The following is a 22,171-nucleotide window of genomic DNA, read 5'->3' as shown; positions in this document are numbered from 1 at the left end:
GCTCTTAATCATATACTGATCAATTTATTCATTCTGTCAGGACACGTTTCTCCGTTGTCCCAAAGTCTTACACAAAGAAGTCATTGTGAGATGTCCAATTTGTTTTTTACCAGAAAACAGGAAAGAAAGAAAAACCAGTATGCGATCATGAAAACAGACACACATTCAAAGCGAGGACACTACATGTTCGCTAGCAGTTGGATTCGGTGACCAAACTTTTTTGTTTTTTCTTTGTTTGCTTTTTGTTTTTCAAGCCAATTTGAATTGCAAATCACCAATAAGATATAATAACAACCTAAATTCCAGCTCAGCTTCAAGCAGCCGAGATATCCCAAATGTACCACTTGAATCTTTTAAGGTTTCAAAGAGTTGTTGTTTTTTTTTTCTTGGATTTCACTGTACCTGGAGGTGGGGGGGGGGTGGAGGGGTACACTGAAATGTACAAAAATAAAAGAAGACACAGTTATTTTCAACAGTTTGAGAAAGTTCCTCCTCAGGTCTTTTTTGAAGGGACCAAAGCCACGTTTGAGCAGAACCAGCTGGATGTAAACGCTTGCATGCACTTTTTTGACACAGGCACTGATCTTGACTTGGTGTCTCGCTTAATGGGTTCCTCGGGTCGGGAGACAAGAGCATTCTGGGAACTGTAGGCGTCTGTGACTTCGCTGAGCTCTCTCAAACAAGGCAGTCAAGAGGATTTTTTTCTTTTTTTTTGAAATGGTCTGTCCATTCACAAACACCATACAGAATGACCATTTTGGATGCACGCTAACTATTGTTCAAACTAAGGGGAATATGGGCCAAGGACAAGTAAATAACAATGAACAAATCCAATAACAAGACTCTCAAGCTCTTCACTAGCCTGACTTCTGTCCTATGGAAATGATAAAAGCAAGTTTGACAGTAACAAATATCTTAAACACACAAAAATAGTGGCTTTTCTCCAGAACCTTCTACCCATTCTGACTGAACATCTTTTACAATACAATACATTACTCTCAATACAGGCTGACTCTATATTCTGTCCCGATTGGCTCGGCAAACCAGTGCCGAGAATTCTGGGTAATGTAGTAAATCCAGAAATACCAATCATGAGAAGCTTGTTGGCTTCTTTTAATAAACAAACAAAAACAAAAGCAGTATACAAATTAAAAAAAAGAACCAAAACAACAGCAACAGCAAAACCAAGCACAAGTAGAGTATGATCTATAATTAAGGCGAGTTAAAATATTGCAGAATAATTTGGCCCCTGTGTCTCAGACAGACTGCCACAACAGTCAGAGAGCTCCCCGACTCTTTATCACTGGAAAAGGATCCAGAGAAGGGAAGGAAAGAAAAACTGAAGACAAAAAAGTGAGCGAAAATACAAAAATAAAATCAAATAAAAAAAAACAAAAAACTGTGATCCTCTTTGGAGAGAAAGTCATTTTATTTGGTTTGGGTTGTTCTCTTCTTCAGGCGTGTGTTAAAGGGAACGGTAAGGACCTCCTTTCTCCAAAAAAATAAATTAGAAATGAACCAAAGGGAAAAAAAACAAGCAAAGAAAAGGGGAGAGGAGATTGGTAAGGTGGTTAACTCCTGTTTATCTGGGATTGTTTATTTTTTTTGAGCGCAAGGTTTGGGGGGGAGGGCGCCGAGATCAGAAAATATAAAAGAACAAACCGACTTTGTTGTTTTTCTACAACCTGATATGACGGACGACAATGCAGTGCACCGCGGGAAGAGTTTGTGTCCCCCTGAAAGTCTTCCCTCCGATTAAGAGCAGTTGGGCAAAGAGGGAGAGAGAGGGGAGGGAGGGGATAGGAACCAAAATGTCTGCGATACAAAGTGATGTCTCCTCGTTTTCGACTGGGACTGAAGGTCGTTTAGGCGAAGATCCCCCTCAAACGGTCGACTCCCTCTGCTCCCCTGTTAGTTAAAAAGGCTTGGGGGGGGGGGGGGGGGTTAGCGGAGTCAACTTAAAAGTCCCCGGGGATCATGTCTTATGTATGAGGGGCCGCCGACGGGCCCGTCCGGCTGTTTCCGCGGGGTCTCGGCGAAAAGGATCAGAGGGAGGCGGGAGGGGGGGGTTGGGGGAGGCGTGGCCGCGTTTTTTTTTTTTTTGTTTTTTTTTTTGTTTCCCGCCCTACAGATGTCCAAAGTCCGCCGTGCCGCTTCGTCCTCCCTGAAAGCGGGGGAGGGGGAGGTGGGGTGGGGGTGGGGGGGCTGACGTCCCGTTTTCAAACCCTAACGCGTGTAGTCTCTCTTCCCCCTCCCCTCCCCGTCTCTTTCCCTTCACCACCCCACCCCACCCCCCCCCTCAGACCCATTCCTGCATGGAGCGTTTGCAGTACAGTATGTGGCGCGGCGTCCCCTTCCTCTTGAACTGCACCACGGTGTAGACCAGCACCAGCAGGCACAGCGCCAGCACGCAGGGGATGACGATGGCGATGGCCTTCACCGTGTTGGCCTCGTTGTCCAGCTCGATCACCACCTCCGAGTTGCCGTCGTCGGCCGGCGGGCGCTCGGGGTCCACGGGCGTCAGCTCGCAGCCCATGAAGTCCTTGAGGATGGAGCGCGGGTAGCCCGGCTCCACGCGCAGGAACTGGTTGTTGAACTTCCAGTACTCCTTCCCCTTGTAGAAGTAGGTGAAGCCTGGGGGGACGAAACAGAGGGAACAGATCCAAGTAAGTGCATGTTTACTTATCTGCTGTCTTTAGCTTTGTTCGAAACCTGTTCCAGAAATAGTGCACTACATAGTGTGTCCGCCATTTTGTACTAGTGTCTGAATTCTCAGCGGTTAATTTGATTCACTATATAATTCACTAGTATGCAATACGATTGTGTCTTACTAAAGAAGAGTCGTCATCAAGATGAGCTAGCTTGTGAGGGGAGCGTATCTATGTTCCCAGGGTCCTATGTTCCCCAGTTCTACATATGTGCTCTCCCAGGGTCCTATGTTCCCCAGTTCTACATATGTGCTCTCCCAGGGTCCTATGTTCCCAGGGTCCCATGTTTAACCCTAACCCTAACCCTAACCCTAACCCTAACTAACCATATTAAGCGAATACAGAGCTGGGGAACATCTTTTTCAGGTTCCCATTATGTGCTATACAGAGCTGGGGAACATAGGACCCTGGTAACATAGGACCTTGGGCACATAGGACCCTTTGTCATGTTCTCATTATGTGCCATATAAATCTGGGGAACATAGGACCCTGGGAACATAAGAATGACCTTGTGAGCTAGCTAACGTCAGCTCACAAGCTTACTGTTTGCCAAACCAAAACAGCTTGCTACCATTAGCAGACAGCACCACACTTGCACATGATTAGAATTTCAACAATTTGTAATTTAATGTTCAAAACTTCAAATGGATTCTACCTGAGTAGCCTACATTTCAACCCACTGTCATGAGTGCTTGGTTTGTTTATGAGATGCTAGGCGTCCGGGTGCATCACACAAATATCCGGCGCATTTTTTTTGAAGCAATGCTTTTTAATGTAGAGTCCGAAAGTTCACTATATGACAAACACTCCATAGGGATTAATGAGCGAGTGAACGAGTGAACCAACCCGAACGCAGCTTCTCTCTCTGCCTCATAGTAATAGATTAAAGAATAAGAAAGAATGAGCAGCCCATGATTAAGGTAAGCTTTACTGCATAGTTTTAGCAAATGTCCATCATTTACCATATATACTTTTCAAAATAAATAAATTCAGTTTGAATCTTCATTCACACCAAGCACATCTGACCCAAATAATATTCCAACACATTTTGAAAAACATTTAAAAAAGACCTGGCAAGCGCTGTGCCTTTGTTTGAAGCTGTCCACATGTCTGGCAAACAGGGTTCCGTTCACTTTCAATTCAAACAATTCAGGGAGGAAACGGTATTCCTCATTAAAATAGTGAACAACCTTTGACATGGGACAGTTGCCATAGCTATCATCAGCAAAAAAGTCGACTGAATTGAAAGCGAAGTGACCCTCACCTGCTGGTAAGGTAAATCACGCGCGCCTCAAGGTGTTCAAATATTTGAAACCATATCAAAAATACTTTCTGCAGGTTTGCCATTGAGCCATTGTTTTCGGCTTGTGAAATGCCTCTGTCCCGTAGGACTAATTATAGCTGGTCGTAAAAGAGAAAAACGCACGCAACCAGATGCCAAAACCCCACAGCTCATATCACACGACGGCACAACATATGTCATATAGAAACAAAAAGGTGTTGTGGTGCTTTTTCACGTCGAGACCGGGGTTTTTATAGGAGCGTGTGGGCGAACTCTCCTGGTGTCACGCTAATTAATAAGTCTACTTATACGGTGTCAATCAAGTGTTCATTTTGATGGCCCCTGTTGGAGGAAACATGAGGGCGGCGTCACACCGCTTCCTCAGTCTTCGTGAATGGAGGAACGAAAGCGACATCACAAACTAAGACATAAAGGAAGTCGTTCTTTCCCTCCCTCCCAAACACACACATCCAACCCAGCAAACATATTGAATAGATAAACGTTGAAAACCTCTATAAATATAACACCAACATGACATCCATAGTCCATAGCTGCCACCTGCATTGTTTGTGAAACTTAAATATCTTTCTGGTATCGGTTCAAAACAGTTTCCAAAGCCGCTTTAACACTATTTTTACCATGCCATAATATCAAATCGTGAAATTTTTGTACTTTTTTGGGTTGGCGGTAAACTTGGCCACCTTCTGCATGTCGCTGTCTGTGAAATGCTTGCTGGAAATATATATGTATGTTGCTATATATGTGCTGTAAAGCTGTGACTTATCCTCAGCATGACAGTCTGTCTGAATTCTCAGACTCTCCTCTTTCTCACCGCCCCCCCACCCTTTTTTTTCTTTGTTTCCCGCTGTTTATTATTCATGCACGCTCTTCTTGGTAAAATGAGGAAGAAAATGCTCCAAATTTCCGGTCGGATGGCGAGATGGCTAGGGGGGGAGGGAGGGCCGGGGCTTCTTAAATCACTGGTTAGGTGGAGATGTTTCTGGTGGGGAAGCGAGGGAGCACAGGACAAGGTTTTCAAAGATTCATCTTGTAAAGGAGGGAGAGAGAGAGAGAGAGAGAGAGAGAGAGAGAGGGGCCAAAACAGCGTGAGGGCTTCCACAAAGGAAAAGAGGAGGAGATGGGCGCTCAGATGGAAACCAAAATTTGTTGAGAGCTGACAGATGTGACAGAATAAAGCACGGGTCTGTGTAGGCCTCGTGTGTGTGTGTGTGTGTGTCTTCCTGTACGAGTGTGTGAGGCAGAGAGTGTGGATGCGGATCTACAGTATAGCCCTGTTTGAACTGGATTAGCTGTACCGAGGAAGGTTCTGTAATTGTAATTACGACCGAGAACATCCGTAATTTTAATCCAGTATGCCATGTTTGGATAAAATACAGGGTTTTCCGTTTTTTGGTGGAAGAGTAGATCATGACATCTTACATCTAAGTTAGAACAGTAATTTTAGGGAAATCGCAGAGATCTTTCAGCTTGTATGAATGGTTCTCTGGAGTTAAACACACAGCACATAAAAGTGACATTACAGGACTTCTCCCAGGGAAGCTAATCCAGTTCCAATAGGGCTTACGAGACACATAAATAGCAATAGTCTGACTTGACGGTTGTTTTATGGGGCGACAGTGGAGCTGGCGGACGGTCAACTGTGATCGGTTATTGCTCTGTCTCTTGACCACATCCACCACTTGGTCCTCGCAACACAACCGGCACCCTCTGAGTAACATGTGGGTGTGAAGGCAATGAAACCAGAGCCAATCTACACACACCCTTCAAACCCTTGTTTTGAGCACAGCTGGCTATTGTAATTAGCTGAGGAAACACAAATGCTCTCTGGAATGTTTTTTTCTCTCCAATTCCGTTAACGGCCCCAGACTTTTCTCCTGCACTAAAACCCGGTGACACTAAGAGACGGAGAGACCCAGGCGAAGCAACAGATAGATGGGGACGCTGACGTACAGTAGTGTGACGAGCATGAATAATAAGCGAGGAAGGGGGGGGTAAGGGGTGAAATAGGTTCGAGCTATTGTGGGTTGGAGCCAGGTCAGCGTGGCCCCGGGGTCCCTGCTCTGAAACGTGTTGCCTCACACACACACTGTCGTCAGCGGCAGCCGCATACTCAATTATGCCTGCTTATCTGGGTCAATGTTATGGGCGCGCCGCTTGACACACTGTCTCCGCGCACAGCCAGTCAGCCAAATAAATGCCAGCGAACACATAGGCACCCGCACACACACACACACACGCGCGCGATCGTTCCCCGGGATATCAATCCACCCTTCACGCTCCGGCTCACGCCCGGTCCACCTGGCCCTCACCGGCAGACACGCCCCGGCTGCAGCTCTGGCAGAGGATCGGCGGCGCAGATGGCGTGAGCGTTCATCACCACCTGCCCCGCTTTTTTCCAACCCGGGCCGCTGCCAAGACCAGGCCCCGAGCCCACCTGGCATAACGCATCCAATGGGGGGGGAAAGCGTTTTTTTTTCTCTCCCGCTTCGCGCCGTCCGATTGGCCGGCGGGGTGAGCTGTTCCGAGTCATGACAAGAGGTAATATCGCCCGCCTCCCCACCCCCTCGGCGAGGGCCAACTGGCTGAGACCGGAATGAGCGCCCAGCGGTGGTCTTGTCCTTTCTGCTTTCCACAGCTCTGCTCCAACTGGGTCTTATGGCACATGGAGCTGGACGGACTGATTATGGAACATTTTGCTTGTGAAACACTTCAAAAACAAAAAAAAAACCAACACAAAAAAAAATGGAGCTGGCATTTCTGGGCAAGTTGACCTTGTTTCATCTTCCATTGGCAATATGCAAGCAGCTTAACCCCTTCCTATCAATCTAGTCCTCATGATGTTGCATATATCAAAGCTTACCACCCACAAAGACACAACGCAATAACTGGGGCAAATTTCAATCAGCGCTACCCTGTTATACATACCCAACAGTGTGTGCCAGTGACTAGATGAAATCAATACCGCCTGGCATACGTATCGTACATACTGTTACTGCCAAATGAGAGTATTAGGCAGGACAAATCATACCATTGGCTTTGTCGACGAAGGCCCCCTGCGGCGATTCAGGCACACCCTTCCACACTGTGATGGGCTTGGGATAGCCAGGGTCCATAGTTCTCATGTCCTCATTGTACCGCCAGTACCTAGACAGGGACAAAGCACAAACCAAAGAATGACAAAGCAGTATTTTATGCTGATATCCAGTATCTTAAGAATGTACCATTTTCATTTTCAAATATGTAATCAGTCAAACTGCATCATATCAGAGGTGGACAACACTGACTGGCCGATATTCAATGTTTAATAAAAGGATGATATCAACCCCATATATTGGCAAACTGACAAACTAGTCTAACCCTAGATGAAGTACAAAGAACACTTACACTGAAACCCCTTTCACACTAGTGACCTGGGAAATACGTGGGCCGACCTGGGTAAGTCAACCCTAAAAAACCACCTTGGTCAAGATCAGCTCAGCTTGGGTCAGAGTTCACTGTTTAACCTCCTTGGTTTGTTTTTGGCCACACAAGTGTGACATAAAAGGCAAACTACTCAAGGATGGTGTTAGCAAAGTTGTAGAGCTTTCACCATATGGTAGGAACACTTGAGTAAGGTTGTTGAGAGTTGACTTGATAGTTGTGCAAAGCTTTTGTTTGGTGATTGAGTAGATAAAATCAACAATGTCTGGAAACATCATATTCCCCTGTAGGACTATCCAAAAAAGAAAGTTGCAGCTTTGACGGACCTGGAACTTTTTGACGTTTCAGGAAGCAAACACAGAATCGTTGAGGTTTAAAATCTTATGTGGACATACTGTGTGGTTCTTGCCCGTATCCCTCCTTCAGTTCTACCTACCTGTCCCCTTTAAAGAAGTAGGTCTTGGCCACGTCCTCCCACCAGACCGCGGTCTCGATGCTCTGGGCCGGCATGCCGTAGCCGAACTGGGAGATGTCCTGGGGGTATCCCGACTGCAGCACGGTGTCCTTAAACACCCAGAACTGCTTTCCTGGACACAAAGAAAGAGAGAGGAGGGGGGGGGGGGGAGTATTTAGAAGAGGGAGGACAACTAACACCAGGGACTCCAGGAGACGCACAGAAAAGAGAAGGGCAGATTTACAAGGACAGATCCAAGCTTTGTAACAAATGACAAGCAATAACCTGTTGCCTTGTTGGTGTTGATGTTGCCTTCATTTAAAATAGGACACAGACATCGTGATAAGTTGCCCTTGCCCTAAGTTGCCAGAGTTACTTTGGGAACTTTCAGTACTGGGGATTGAACCAATAACCGTTCAGCTAAAATGAGATGAAACTTGTGTCAAGATTTAAGCCCTTTTCTTGATTTTTCTAGGCTTAGGGTTTAATGCCACACACAGACCTGGATGTTAGAATATTTTTGGTATAAACTGAAGGGAGGAGAGTCACAATGGATTTGTTTCAATCATTTTACATTTCATTAGTTTCCTCTGTCTCTCCCTTTCTCCACCTTTCTCTCTATCCCCGCCCTCCCCCCCTTCCTGTCGAGTAATTAGGTTAAACAGCACGTTTTTGACCCCCTCCGACCCCAGGAAGTGGTTTTCCTCCTCGCTGGTGGAGGTCTGGGGTGGGTCAGGAGGAAGTGTGGGGGGTTGGGAAGGAGAGGCGTATTAATAAAGTGAATAAGAGGGAGAAGGACAGAGGAGGGGAAATTACTGTGGGAGGAAGAGGAAGGGATGGAGATAGGGCAGAGACATAGAAAGAGGGGGAATGAAAGAGGAAGAGAGATAGAGGAAAGACGTAGAGCTGGGTATCAAATATTTTGGCTTGTGAAAGAGCTGGGATGGGATGCTGACTCATGACACACACACACACACACACACACACACACACGTTTATATTGGAATATAGCCTAAAGGCTGTAAATATTCTTTATTTCATGCCAGGGAAAACATTCATTCATCACAACCGTTATAAATATGATAATATTTGTAAATCAGAATCTTTTTACACACTCTTTCAATAATCTCAGGTTTCACAACAATCACTTTGCGTCTCTCTCAGGGATCCAAATCCCTCAGGTTGAAAACTACTGTTGGGTTAGAGATGGAAGCGAAGAGAGAGAAGACAAGAGGAGGTTGGCAAGGAGTGAGGCTGACAAGGAAGGATCAGAGTGAAGACAGAAGAAAAGGCAGGGGTGGTGTGTGTGTGTGTGTGTGTGTGTGACTTTCGCAAGAAGAAAAGATGGAGGGAAATAGTAGAAGATAAAGGGACCACGCTGGTACACTGATGCATATCTAACCAGCTTTTCATCGAGGTTGGATTTTTACGTTTTGATGCGAAGCGCCGCATGGATTCAAAAAATAACTCACTCACATATCCATTCATTCACTCACTCACTGCCCCTAGTGGCCAATAGGAGGCATGGCAATGTCTGCAAACCACACACTGAACCAGAACCATCCACTCGCCTCCTCTCTGCAACTCTGCTGAACTGTGTGAGGCGCTTCTTGTCTATGACACTGTGTCCTTGTTCTCTTCTCTGTCTGCTGTTGCAAAAATCAATGTAGTACTTAAATGGAAGATCAGCCCCAACACAGAATGCACAAATGCTGTTCTTATGTTCTTGGACAGCTCGATCGATAGCTGTGAACACGAGCAGCTCTCGCCCCAAAGCCAGAATATGGAGGATCCGAGTTTCTGATGTGCCTGTACGTTGAGCGGTGAGTCATGTGCATAGAAGCTGAAGACGAATTTCTACTTTTGCTCGCTAATTAGACAAAGTTTTGGGGGGGTGATAGTGTTACAGACCTGAGCCGAGCGGTTTTTGCGAATAATTCTTAAGAGTTTATTTTAACCTGCGTTAAGTACATCACGACAAATCAGATGTAAGACAAGTCGACTTTCAAATGCTCTCCTGTGGTTGTCTGAGCTTTCTGGCACTCAATTCACGTGGCTTATTTGGCAAATCCCACCCATCTGGCACTTACGTAAGATAAAACAAACCTTTAAGAAGTATTTATATTACTTGGCTCTGGTGAGGGGAGGTAGGTAGATGGATGGATGGATGGATGGATGGAGGGAGAGAGAGGAGGGGGGGAGGAACAGTAGGACAGGGTGTTGGTTGACTGTAATTGGGAAGGCAGCGGCCTCTTCTTGGAAAGGAAATTCCTGTCATTTCACCTCTGTCTTTCTCTTACAGTGCTCCACTCAGCAGGGTCACACACACACACACACACACACACACACACATAAACACACCCCACCCCGGGCTTAGCCGACCCTCCCCTCCCACCAAAATGAATTAGTTCGGCTCAATTCGGCAAAAAGCATCCTCAAAAGAGATCTCTGACAGCACCACTCTCTCTATCCTACACGAAATGGGATTCTCCTTTCTTTCTTTTTCTTTTTTTTTTTCTTTTTTTTATTTGAGTCAAGTTGCATAGGCCTGTCTAGCTTCATCTTCAGAGCTCTGAGGGGCTGCTTTGATGTAGCGGAGGTGCCGGCATCTGCTGCAGTGTAATGACTAATCCCCTGCTTGCTCTCAACAATGTATGAAGAGTGTTATGTAGGAAGGGGATGGTTCCCAACAGAGACCCCTCCTCCTCCTCCTCCTCACATGGGCCACACACACAAACACACACAGCCATGTGGACGAATGGATTTTTAATGCTGTGGGGTACAGAGTCTGCTTCCCAGTACAGTTGGGCTGAAAACCAACAGCTAATGCAATGAATATGTACCCCATTTGAAAAATTCATTTAATCACATTCCCGGACTTTCACTGTCTGGAAAGCGGCTCTCAAATTTCCGTGGTATTCCAGAAATTCCATGACTAGTGGGAACCCTGACACACACACACACACACACACACACACACCAACTAACATAACACACTCCCAGACAGGCCTGCGGGGGAACAGTGGGGTGAATGAAGCGAGCAGCTCTGTCTGTCCTCTGACACAAAAAGCACCAATCAAGGACAAATGGAATCAAGCGCTGATTGGATCCAGCTCTAGATTGGCTCTGCCTCCCCGGAGGAAAGAGCACACTGATGGTACAGATATTGCTTCGTGCGTGATGTGCCTGAGACCAGACGCAATACACACTGGGGCAAACCGAATGCTGGTAGAAGCGCAAAAAGAGTGAGTTGTAATTTTTAAAAGTTCGGCGATGATGAATAGATTTAATTCTCTGTGGGGTTTATGTTTCATTGTGCTAATTAAAGCCGTACTAGGCAGCTTCACACTTTAATAACTGGTTGAATTTTTTTAAAGTTTGAAGGACTTCATTACCTAACACATGTACCCACCTCATGTGACATCGGTAAACTAGATTTCCTGCCAGTGACCAGACCCAACACCAAAATTTAATTTGGGCAAATCTACAGTGAGAATCTACAGTGTCTCAGTTAGTGGGGATGGGACTTCTCTGTTGTAGCCCCAAAGACGGGTGTATTTTTACATAAATCTTGCCTAGTGCAGCTTTAAATAATGTTAGAATTCAAAATTAGGCAGTAGCAGGTCTCCGGCACACTGTCACCATGGACCCAGCCATCTGAGCTGGGATAATGCAGCTCGTGTTAATGCATGTGTGTTAATTCTGATTCTGATGACAATAGCTTGGAATGACATGGAAGTAGTGCTGAAAATTGGCACCAGGCTGCACTGTAGGAATGAACAACACATGCTGACTCTATCTCTAATGTATATCAGTCTCCCTACTGACTTGAGATGCCATTACAGCACTAAGCTTATCAGTGTCTCAGCCATGACTGCACAAACTAGACTGTGAAGCCTCCATCTGTGCATTGATTTCACATAGCAAGAATGCTTTTACCTCCGACTCCTCCTCTGCCCTCTGCTCGTTCCTGTTTTCTGACCGAGTTTCCTACTAATTTCTCGTTCCAAATGGAGACAGACAGAATAAGGCCTTCTGGGAAATCAGCTATGCGTATTCAGATGAAAAATGACATTCTGTTAGTATGAATTTTCTAAATCTGTGTGCAATCCCGTTGCTAAATTCTATCCAGCGCTGGAAGAGAAAGGGGTGGAAAAAAAAAAAAGCACAGAAATCAAACTTCCAGAGCTTGCGGTGCACATGGGACCAGTAGGCTGCGTTTCCAGGAATTGTTTGGTGTTGAAAATTGAAATGGGTTTGAGCGAGTCTTGAAGATTTGTAGTTTTTATGCCAAAAGGCTCAGAGTTTCATTGCTTACCTATCTCTCCTTTAATCAACACCCGCTCTCTGTCTCTCTTCCTCTCCGGAGTGTATGCAAATATGAGTTTACAAGACTGCTATGTTTATTTGCGGTTTCTTTTAAGTGGTTTTCCAGCTTTAAACATAATTAGCTTTAAATCTCTATGATCTTGGCTAGCTTAGTCTACATTTGGGTACGCAGGCAAATCACTTAAAAAGCTAGAAATATGGGAGTCACAACTGAAACTCATGATGTCATCAAGCAACACTTTCTGCACTGGTGGCAGTGATAGTGATTTATTCTGCTGCAGACCTGCTAGCAACTGTTATAAAATAAAGCTAAAGCATACTACTACTACTCCTAATCATAATAACAATATTAATTCAAGTCAAAATGGGGATTTAAGGTGGATTTCCCCAGTGAGCCGAAGTGAGCCTCGGCTGGAAAAAAACACTGCTTTAATCTTGCATAGATTTACATTGAGCTCACATACCCAGATAAGCTCAAGGGAGTTCTATGAGAGAGCATGCTAACATTAAAAGTACCACTTACTGCAGATAAAAATGCACGGCATATGGTCCAGAGTATTGACACACATATTACAAAGCGCATAGAGTATAAAAAGGCAGGCTCATATCATATATACACAAAATAACATGACAGCCATACAAATAGAACATGTCTGGTAGATGTATAATACATGAAATACATTACATGAGAAGCGTTGATGTAAACCAGGACGGTGCAGTAATTTCAAAACTGCTGGATAAGAATGAATCAAAGCTTTACAACGTAGCTCTTACTGCGGTTGAGTGGAAAAGTGTCTTACACAGTGAAACGACAACAATGACGTTGATGGCGGTGGAGTCTTTACCTTTGAAGAAGACGAACTTGCCCTCGCTGTTCTCATAGACGGCGTCTATCTTGGGCGGCAGGCCCCTCCAGAAAACGTTGATGAGCATGGGGTAGCCCGGCATCACCGAGTTATCTCTCACCCGCCAAAACCAGTGGTCCTGAGGGAGAGGAGAGGAGAGGAGAGGAGAGGAGATCTTTAGGAGACTGAAGGACAAAACATGGTCAAACTTGACTCTACTCAGTGAATGTTCGTGTCTGTCTGCGTCTACTGGGTGTTTGCTATAGGTGTGCATTTATTTCTATGAAAATATCACAGGTTATAATGTAAAAGTGTCATCGTTACACCAAACCACATACCGCCCTGAACCAAGACATTTTTTATGGGGAGTTCTGCATAACACAGTGGGTGGTAAATCGTAATATACTGTGATACAGGTCATGTTGGGCCAATGCCTGGCTTTGCTTCTCTTGCAACAAAGCCTGACGAATGCTGGCGATGATAAACCCTGGCTGCCGGCTTGACAGCTGCGAGGCCTTCGAGATCCACATATACTTTCTCAGGTTGCCTGAAAAGCCGGTGCGACCGGTGCTACGCACGCAGAACTTCAGGAACCTACTGCGAAAACCATCAAGTGCCGGGGTCAGAGTGCTAGCGAGGGGGGCTTTATGAGGAGCCAAGAGTTTCTGATTTCCTTTGGGAGGGGGGGGAGGGGATGTGAGCGCAGCCAAGTGGAAGGTGTGTCTTTTTTGATGTTGGATGAAACCTGACGACAGAGGGAGCGGGGTGGGGTGTGTGTGTGTGTGTGGGGGGGGGGGGCCCAGCTGCGAAAGCCATTAGGACTCAGCGAGACGTCCCACCCTTTGGCAACGAAGGGCCAATTTCGCCCGGTGAACACACCGAGCGTTTGGGCCGAAAACCCCTGACCTCGGAGGAAGAGAGAGAGCGGGGGGGGGGACAGAGACGGAGAGAGAGGAGACAACACATCATCGCACCCGGCCTCATTCACAGTGAAAGCTAAATACACACCCCATTTATCAAACACACACACTCTCCCTCTCTATTGCTCTCTTTCTCCCTCTCTGTCTAATCCAATTGTTTCTCTGGGAGTCCCCGCTCTCCCCGGACTCTTCCTTCTCTTTCTCTTCATTTCCCCTTGTTTCTCCTTCCAATTCCTCCTGTCTTCCTCTCTCTCTCCCTCTCTCTCTCCCTCTCTCCCTACTGCCCTGATTGATTTCAATTGTTCAGCGTTTTCCTCTGTACAGGGCCCGGCCCAGTAATTGAAAACAGATCAAACTGTGAAATCGGAGCCATTTGAATCCTCTTGACTCCATAAAAGAGAAAATGTTCTTTCTCCCGCCCTACCTTCCTGCTCCCATTCTGAACATAAAGCCCAGGCGAGCAGACCTGAGTTGTAGAAAATTTCAGTTGGCACTTTGCAATTACAGGAACGTCTAGAATAATCAAAACAACAAGTTTAGTCTCAGCAGAAGGTTGGAAAATTATACCTCAACATTTTCGCGTCCTCCGTTGTGAGAGAGAAAGGGCGTCGCGGGGCTCGACACGCACACCGCCTCATGGCGCATGATAATGCATTCAGGGCAACAAGCCTGAATTACCATACACTCTCTATAGGAATATGAATTCTGACTGCTCAGCAGCATTAACACACTGTCCCTGCGATGAGTTTTTAGTCAGCGTCAAGGGAAGTTAGTGATGCGAAACGCAAGCAGCAGAAATTGCCCTGCCAACAAATGCGCTGAGAGTTTTGTGAGCAGAACCATATTGCTCACAACACACGCCGTCATAATAACACTTTAACTTTTTTGGTCTGCTGCGTTAACATAGCTTTGTATTTCATAAACGCTTAAAGGAGTACGCCAAGTGTTTGGGACATTACCTGTTGAGTGATGAGAACATTGATCATTGGCTCTGGTGCTCCATGCTAACTCTTTAGCAGACACTATGTTGAGTGATAGTAGGCGACTAGCATTATCCAAAGTAAGACTGACCTTTTAGTAATAAGAAGTTGTTAGTGTTTTTATTATATGGCCTTTAGATTCTTAAAACTGAAAAATTGTATATCATTAACTCAATGTAGTTGATGTAGTCAGATTTATTTCTGGAACTATTTCAGGTGAGCAACCAGGATGAGAATACATCATCATTTTAGGTGTACACAGTCTCCCATCTCCCACCACCTTCACTTCCTATGGAAACAGGGAAAGTAGTCCCTGCTGGTTCAAAACAGTATGTTTTTATATCATATTTCATATAAATTTTACCAGTCTCCTACACAAAACCACCAGACTTAGACATATTTAAAATGACTTACCATTTAGCTTTAGAGCTGCTTTAAGTTCTAATTTTCTCACTTTTGAGAATGCTAGCTACTGTTACTAACATAGTGTGCCAAGTGTTTTCGCATGGAACATTGGAGCAAACAGTTTACTGTGGACACATGGATAATTTTGGTGTCTATGTTCTCATCATTTAACAAGTATATGACCAACGGACCAATCTCCCAAAAATGTGTTTTGTTTAGCAGGGCGAGGCCCATCTGTAATACTAAGGTTAAGTAAAGCCTCAGCCTCACCGGCATCCAGGTCAACCCTGGGTAAACATCTGCTGCTGCAATGTGTGTGTGTGTGTGTGTGTGTGTGTGTGTGTGAAGAGGTGAGAATATGACAGACAGCGGTGTTAGGATGATAGTGTTTTCGACCTCTCGGTGGATGTGATGCACACACACACACACACACACACACACATACACACACACACTCACACAGTGAGAGCAGAGTGCTGGGGTAAATAGTTCAGAGGGATGGGGATGGCAAAGTGAGAGAGGAGATGAAAGCTCTGTCCACCACAGAGGAGATAAGCCCTGGATCCCCTCTCTCCAACTCTCTTATTTCACACTCAGAGGAGCAGGTGCGCGTGTGTTTGTGTGTGTGACAGCACAGACACCCCTCTCACTGTGTTTTGTTTGACCCCAGGTTCTCACTCTGATGTGGGTAACACACCTTCAAACACTCCCCTTTGCCCTCTCTTTTTTGTCTCTCTCGGGGGTATCTGTGGGTCTTAAAAGAAAGTGTGAAAGTCCTAATTAAAACATCTAAGTTTATGGTCTTGATACAATAATTAGGGCTTAATGTTTCACCATGTTGTGCAGGTGTATTTTCAACCAAGTTTCCATTTGATGCAACTAAATTAAATAGAATTATTTACAGATTCTTTATATTCAGTGATATTAGTCGAGGCAGACAAAATAAGGCAAATTCCATGAATTGTGTAGTTTCACCAAATGAGAATGGGACCAGCAGGAGTGTCAGTTTTATTTTGTTATGTTGTATTACTTTCACTTACTGTAGTTAACAGTCACATGCATATCCACTCTTGGAATACTAGAGGACAGGGTTAATACTGTGTGCACAGTCCCCAATTACTTTCCGGCTGTCCATTTTGTTATACTGCTCATTAATACAATTTTATTAGCTATATTCATTCAGAAATAGGACCATTTGGCCAGATTTTTGTTTCTTTATTTTGGTTTTTAAATTGGTCTCAAATCCAATTCCAGGTGCCATTAAAAAGTTCTTAAAAAGTATAACATTTTCCCTTTCTGAAGCCTGCAGATACCCTGTTCTTACTTTGTCTCTCTCACTCTCTTCCCTCCCAAGAATGGAAAAGAGAAAGAGAAGAGAGAGAAAAAGTGGCCAAGTGGCCACTGGCCGACTCCATCTGTGTGTTCTCATCAATGGATGTGGAAATCAAAGCATGTCTCAGACATCAGAAACCAAGTGGCTGATCCTGAATAGCAGGGGACCCTCCGGCGTCCCAGAATCCCCTGCTCTAAATCTGTCCACATCAAGGAAGGAAGTGTCTCTCAGTGAGTCGAGAGTCCCTTGCGAAAGAATGGAGGGCCGGCGGAGAGGAGGAGGAGGAAGGAGCGTGGAGGAAGGAGGAGGGAGAGCGGAGGGTGGCAGTTTCCTTTTTTTATAGACAGTCTCAGGATAAGAGCTGGTGAGGGAGATTTAACTTGAAGAGAGAAGACCCAAGCAGTTTCCTCTCATATGGAAAGAGCCCTCAGAGGAAAGCTGACTCTGTGTGACTCTGTGTGTGTGTACTGGAACAATTCACAAAAGTTGCAGATCAGTATGTCCCTTGTATTTCTGCTGTCCTGGTATTGCCTGTCATGACATTGCGTTGTTTTAACAAGTTAACATAGTTAGCTGGAAAGCGCTAATTTGGTAGCAAACCATTACCATTGACCCTAATGGTAAATGAATGGCTGTAATCAACTCCTCGCCCATTTTGCACGTTACAGGCGTGCACGTTACTATTTTGCCCATTTTGCACGTTACTATTGTTCATGAAGCGAAATCACGTCACTAGAGAAATAAAGAAGCACAGAAATTGGATTGGCTGATGACTGAAAAGTTCAGCTGTAGACAATTGTTCTCAGACGTCAAGCTTGTTGACCGTTCACACATCAGCAGAGTTGACCTGGTCACGCAGCTCTATAATAGGGAAAGAATGGACTTCTGGTGACTTGTTGATTGTGTTGCTCGCAGTCTGAACTGTACAATTAGTGTTGAGGTCACAGTTTTGCACTTTTTGTGCTGTACTTTTTCGGTACACCAGGTCATGACGAAGACCTGATGAAGCGTACATTCGAAAAATTGTCTTTTCAGTTTGCCAAGCTGTAGATTTTTTATTTGAAACATGTAAAAATAAAACAATCAAGACTTTTTTTTGGTTCTTGAATTGAAGCCTAATTGGAATCGACACACCAGAGAAGCCTTAATTTATGTCCATTTTCTTACCCAGCATATGGACTTTCTCAGTCATTTGCTGTTTAGAAATGTAAAACAGTGTGTGCATGCACGCATATGTGTGAATGATTGTCCTGTGTACCCGATGGGACACCAGATGGTTTGCGGGTTCAAGGTAGTTTGAGGTGACTGCAATCATAGAAAGGGTAGGATTGTAATTTTAGCGGGCCGTGTACTGGTGACACTGGATACACAGAGCTGTATACAGTTATCTGTGAACCCTGAATGACCGCGTGCCGCCCCGCTGCAAAGGAAAATGAGCAACCGTAAAAGGCCCACCTTAACGAGCATGACTCCTAGCCTGCCTTTGTAGATTAGCATGCCTCGGACAAACTGGTCAGTTCTCAGTGTACAGTGTTGGGCTCATTATTCAAAAAGTTATATGTTTTACAGTACTCCATCTGACCATAAAGGCCTTCTAAATACTACTGTAGTATGGGATAAATTTGCCTTGCCTATTTCCTAGGCAGTTGAAATTGTGTGTGGAACCGTTTTCCTAGCAGTTCTTTGAGGAACTACTTTGATGAAAGCGGAAACATTTTGAAAACAATAACCTTTGTGTCTCCAGGGCAGAGTAACATGCCTGGTTTCATCACCTTCCTGTTGCTGAAAAGCAGTGGAGAAGACAGGGGAAAGCCCTACGGACGCAGGGGCTCTAGTACGCATCATTAACATTACCAGTTACATTCACAAAAAGGCTCTCAAAGTTTGAAACTGCCGCTGCATTTGTTGAGCCTCGGTGTCCAATTTACTACCTATATCTTGCAAAAACCCGACTCGGCCGAGAAAAAAATGCATTTACATGTAAATGGTTGCAGGGCAATCCACAAACCTGTAGACTCCAATACATTTCCAAAGGGGAAGGAAACAAGCGAGCACAGATAATCACATCCAAAGTTTTGACAAGCATCATCTCCAGGGATGTGCCTTGAATGAATGTCGGTTGTCTTGTCTGCTGGCTCTTCAATAAACATAGAACTGTAATTGAGCATAATAATCTTCCCTTCTGCCTGATTTTCCCTCTTGGAGCCCAATTGGTTCCACTCAAATGAAGGGCCCGAGCTTTTGAATTGTGTTGAAATGCTGACACTGTGGATCTACATTCTTAGTTCCTGTATTATACAAGTTGTCAATGAGCTGAATGGGGCTCATACAGGATTTCTCTGGTCAGACACATGTGGATTCACACTGGCTCTTTGTGGATAAGAGTAAACAAAAGGACACAATGAATCAATTTGAGTGGAAGAGTATTGGGTTCCACGGTATGGATGCAGCTACATCCAAAACCCCTGTCTCAGTGCCTCCAGTATATTCCACCAGATAAACTCTAGCAAAGTCTCCTCTCCAAAGCCCCCTATTTTACATTAGTGGACCACCTGTGGACCTTGGGGGCTGTGGGACTGCTGCGATCTCAGTTATAATGACTTGGCACGGGCCGGACTCGGCTCTTCCAAAACAATCAAGTGGGAACGGTGAGTAGAGCCAAACCATGCGGGCCAAATGGACCGACAGCACGAACTAACCGAGCGGACAATCAATCGAACGATCAAGGAAACAAGGAAGAATTTACCCTTAGAAAATGACAGTAACAAGCAAGCAAAATATCACTTAAAACTTGGAAATAGCGCACAGTGGACTGTGGATCTCTTGCAAACCTTCCTAGAGGAGACTCGCTGTCTTACTCTCTCTCTCGCTAGCTTTTCTTCTGTCAGCCATCCGTCAGCCATCCATTCTGTCAGCCGAGTGAACCAGTTTTTAGCCTTCCATCTAGACCTTGGCGTGCTCTGAAGGGAAATACATCAAGCTCTGGAGGAATACAAACATCACTAATTATGATCCCAGATCGACAGTTGGGCAGCTTCATCTACCAAGGGAAATGATGAATAAAAGGCGTTAATATGATACCTCAATCTTCTTGGAGAACTCCTGTTACTAGAGTGAAAATGGGCACAGCATACACCGAGCATCAAGAAATATTAGGACCACCTGCTCCTCCCATGAAATAGACTTACCGAGTGAATCCAAGTGAAGTCTGTGATCCCTTATTGATTTTACCCCTTAAACACACTGGACTCACACACTTGAAAGGGAGATGTTGATGAAGGAGAAGAGACGCGTAAATAAGGTATTTTACGCCTGAGACATGGATTATGCAAAAGGGAGTGCAATTCATCATCGGTCCTAATATTGCCGGTGGTCCTAATGTTCTGAACATAGCAGATTTACAACTATACCTACATGCTTTCTGCTTTTGAACTGCAACAAATCATCTCTCGCTCTTACTCCCCCTCTCTTCCATCCCTCTATACCCTAGGAAAAAATATTAGCTGGTGCTACCTGCAAAGGCTGACAGTTGGAGGAAAAACATTTACATGACGAAGGAGCCAAGAGCCCACTTCACATCAGCGGTGATGCCGACTTAAGCCGAGTAATTACAGGTACTGAATCATCATCGCACCACAACACAGCACTACATGCACTATTTAGCTTGCTGTCCTGCCTGTTTATGAGGGCTTTTGTTTTGTTTTTGTATTGCACAGAAATTCCAAAAGCAAGTGTTGATAGAAAGTGTTTCATTGTACTAAGCAAGAATAAAGAACCCACTTTTACAATGTAACAAGCGGAAAATATAATAAAAAGTATGAGTCAACTGATGTATAAAATAGGTCAAAGGCCCATCCAAGTTTATTATCCACTGCCAATGGGTCACTACAGTTATTTGGATGTTACTGGCAAACCCTGGCACAGCACTAAAACATGGTTAAACAAAGTGTGGAGATAGATATGTCTGTCTGGTGGACGATTCCAAGGCTTCGGGGGGGAATTGCCTGCATTAAAATAAAAAGATTCCTTAAAAAATGTAGCCGGCTGAAAACGAGACAGTTATCTACTATCTGGCCATCACCTGGCTCTTGTTGACAACACTTTATTGTGACAGGAAGCCTAAGCAAGAGGATTTGATTTTAGGCAATTAAAAAACAGCTTTGAGGTAAACAACATCAAACTGATGTTTGATTAGCTAAAACGGAACAGATAAGAGGAGAGGGGTTGCCATGCTCACTCTAGAGAAATTACTCAAAAAAAAAACTGTCTTACTAAGACAACTACTCGCAGGCACACTAGTATGCCCAAATGTAATTTCCAGGCCTCACTATTACAGTGGTTGCATTTTGGAGCCGACTGTCCTCGTCTCCCTCAGTTCCTAAACTCCTTTAGGAAGTGAGGGACTTTGTGTCTTGGCTCTAGCTCTGAGCTTTGCACAAATCTCATGATCCTCATCATTCCATCCAGACCAGACTGTTGCCCTGGGGGTAATGAAGGGCGATAGGAGGGAGACACCATGCGAAAGACAGACAGTGTATTTACACTGTTGTAAAAGGATATTGTGTTATTCTTACTTGACTAAAGAGACACCGTAGACTTTGAATCTAATTTGGTTCAATACCTCCACAGGTATTAGATCTTATTGGAAGCCAGATCTATAAGCAGGACTAGTCTTCACCTAGCGCTCTCTTCCTATGTGAAGAGACCTATTTTTTCGAGTGTAAACAGGCCCATAGGAAAGGTGGACAGAGAGAAAGGGTTTTCCCCCTGGCTTCACAAGCCTCTTATTTAACCAATGAATACTATCTATTTATATCCCTAGAAAAATAAAGTCACACACACATAAAGCAGCACAGGCACTCTTTCTCCCTTCTGTGGAGAACACAGGACAGCTTTGTGTGGCCCCAAGGTTTTCCTCTGTTCCTTACTGCGTGGTGCCAAGGTCTTGTGCTCGTACGCTTAGACCAAGGATAAAGACGCATTAAGAGGCATGTGGACTTTCTCCCTTGAATTGGAATGAAAACTATGCCGAGTTTGTTGGGAGAGAGGACAACTGTATTTGTCTTTCTGTTTTGGTTAACATGCTCTTTCACTGGAGTGCTGGGCACAGCGGTCTTTCTTTGTAAGCTAATAGCTATTTTGACCGAATCCCACTTGCACAATAGACCCCACGTAAAGGCTCCCCCTAGAACCTGGAAAGAGCTCCTTTCAGACATACATACTTTAATTATGCAATGAAACATACTGGAACTAGTATTTTAGATAATAAAGCAGAGAGCACTATATTTCAACAAACTATAACCACAGGACAATACCGCCTGCATTATGGTCAAATAAACTTTTCTCTCCTAGAAACTGCGAGGGTATTCACAGCTCAGTACCCCAACCAAATAATCAATATATCCCATCCAGGTGAGCCATTCAGTGAAGCAGAAAACCTCCCACCCTTTGTTAGGTAAGCCTCAAGTAAACTC

At 44.7% G+C, this 22,171-nt stretch overlaps 1 protein-coding gene across 2 annotated transcripts in view; it reads right to left on the bottom strand.

The window, feature by feature from the left end:
• Positions 1-2,299: 2,299 nt before the first annotated feature.
• Positions 2,300-22,171, bottom strand: part of LOC139657346 (matrix metalloproteinase-16-like) — a 51,918-nt gene continuing 32,046 nt past the window's right edge. For both annotated transcript variants that reach the window (XM_071535144.1, XM_071535142.1), the window contains exons 6-9: positions 13,060-13,198; positions 7,868-8,018; positions 7,040-7,155; positions 2,300-2,634 (exon numbers count right to left, since the gene is read on the bottom strand). In XM_071535144.1, the coding sequence (XP_071391245.1) occupies positions 2,300-2,634; positions 7,040-7,155; positions 7,868-8,018; positions 13,060-13,198 (741 nt within the window). The remainder of the gene's footprint in view (positions 2,635-7,039; positions 7,156-7,867; positions 8,019-13,059; positions 13,199-22,171) is intronic.

The sequence above is a fragment of the Centroberyx affinis genome, unplaced genomic scaffold, assembly GCF_046629955.1.
Source record: "Centroberyx affinis isolate AG114_WGS23_722 - 3 ecotype Tasmania unplaced genomic scaffold, CSIRO-AGI_Caff_v1 ptg002671l_1, whole genome shotgun sequence".
In the NCBI taxonomy this organism is placed as follows: Eukaryota; Metazoa; Chordata; class Actinopteri; order Beryciformes; family Berycidae; genus Centroberyx; species Centroberyx affinis.
Note: the sequence above shows the minus strand (reverse complement) of the source record. Positions and strands in the feature narration are given on the sequence as shown.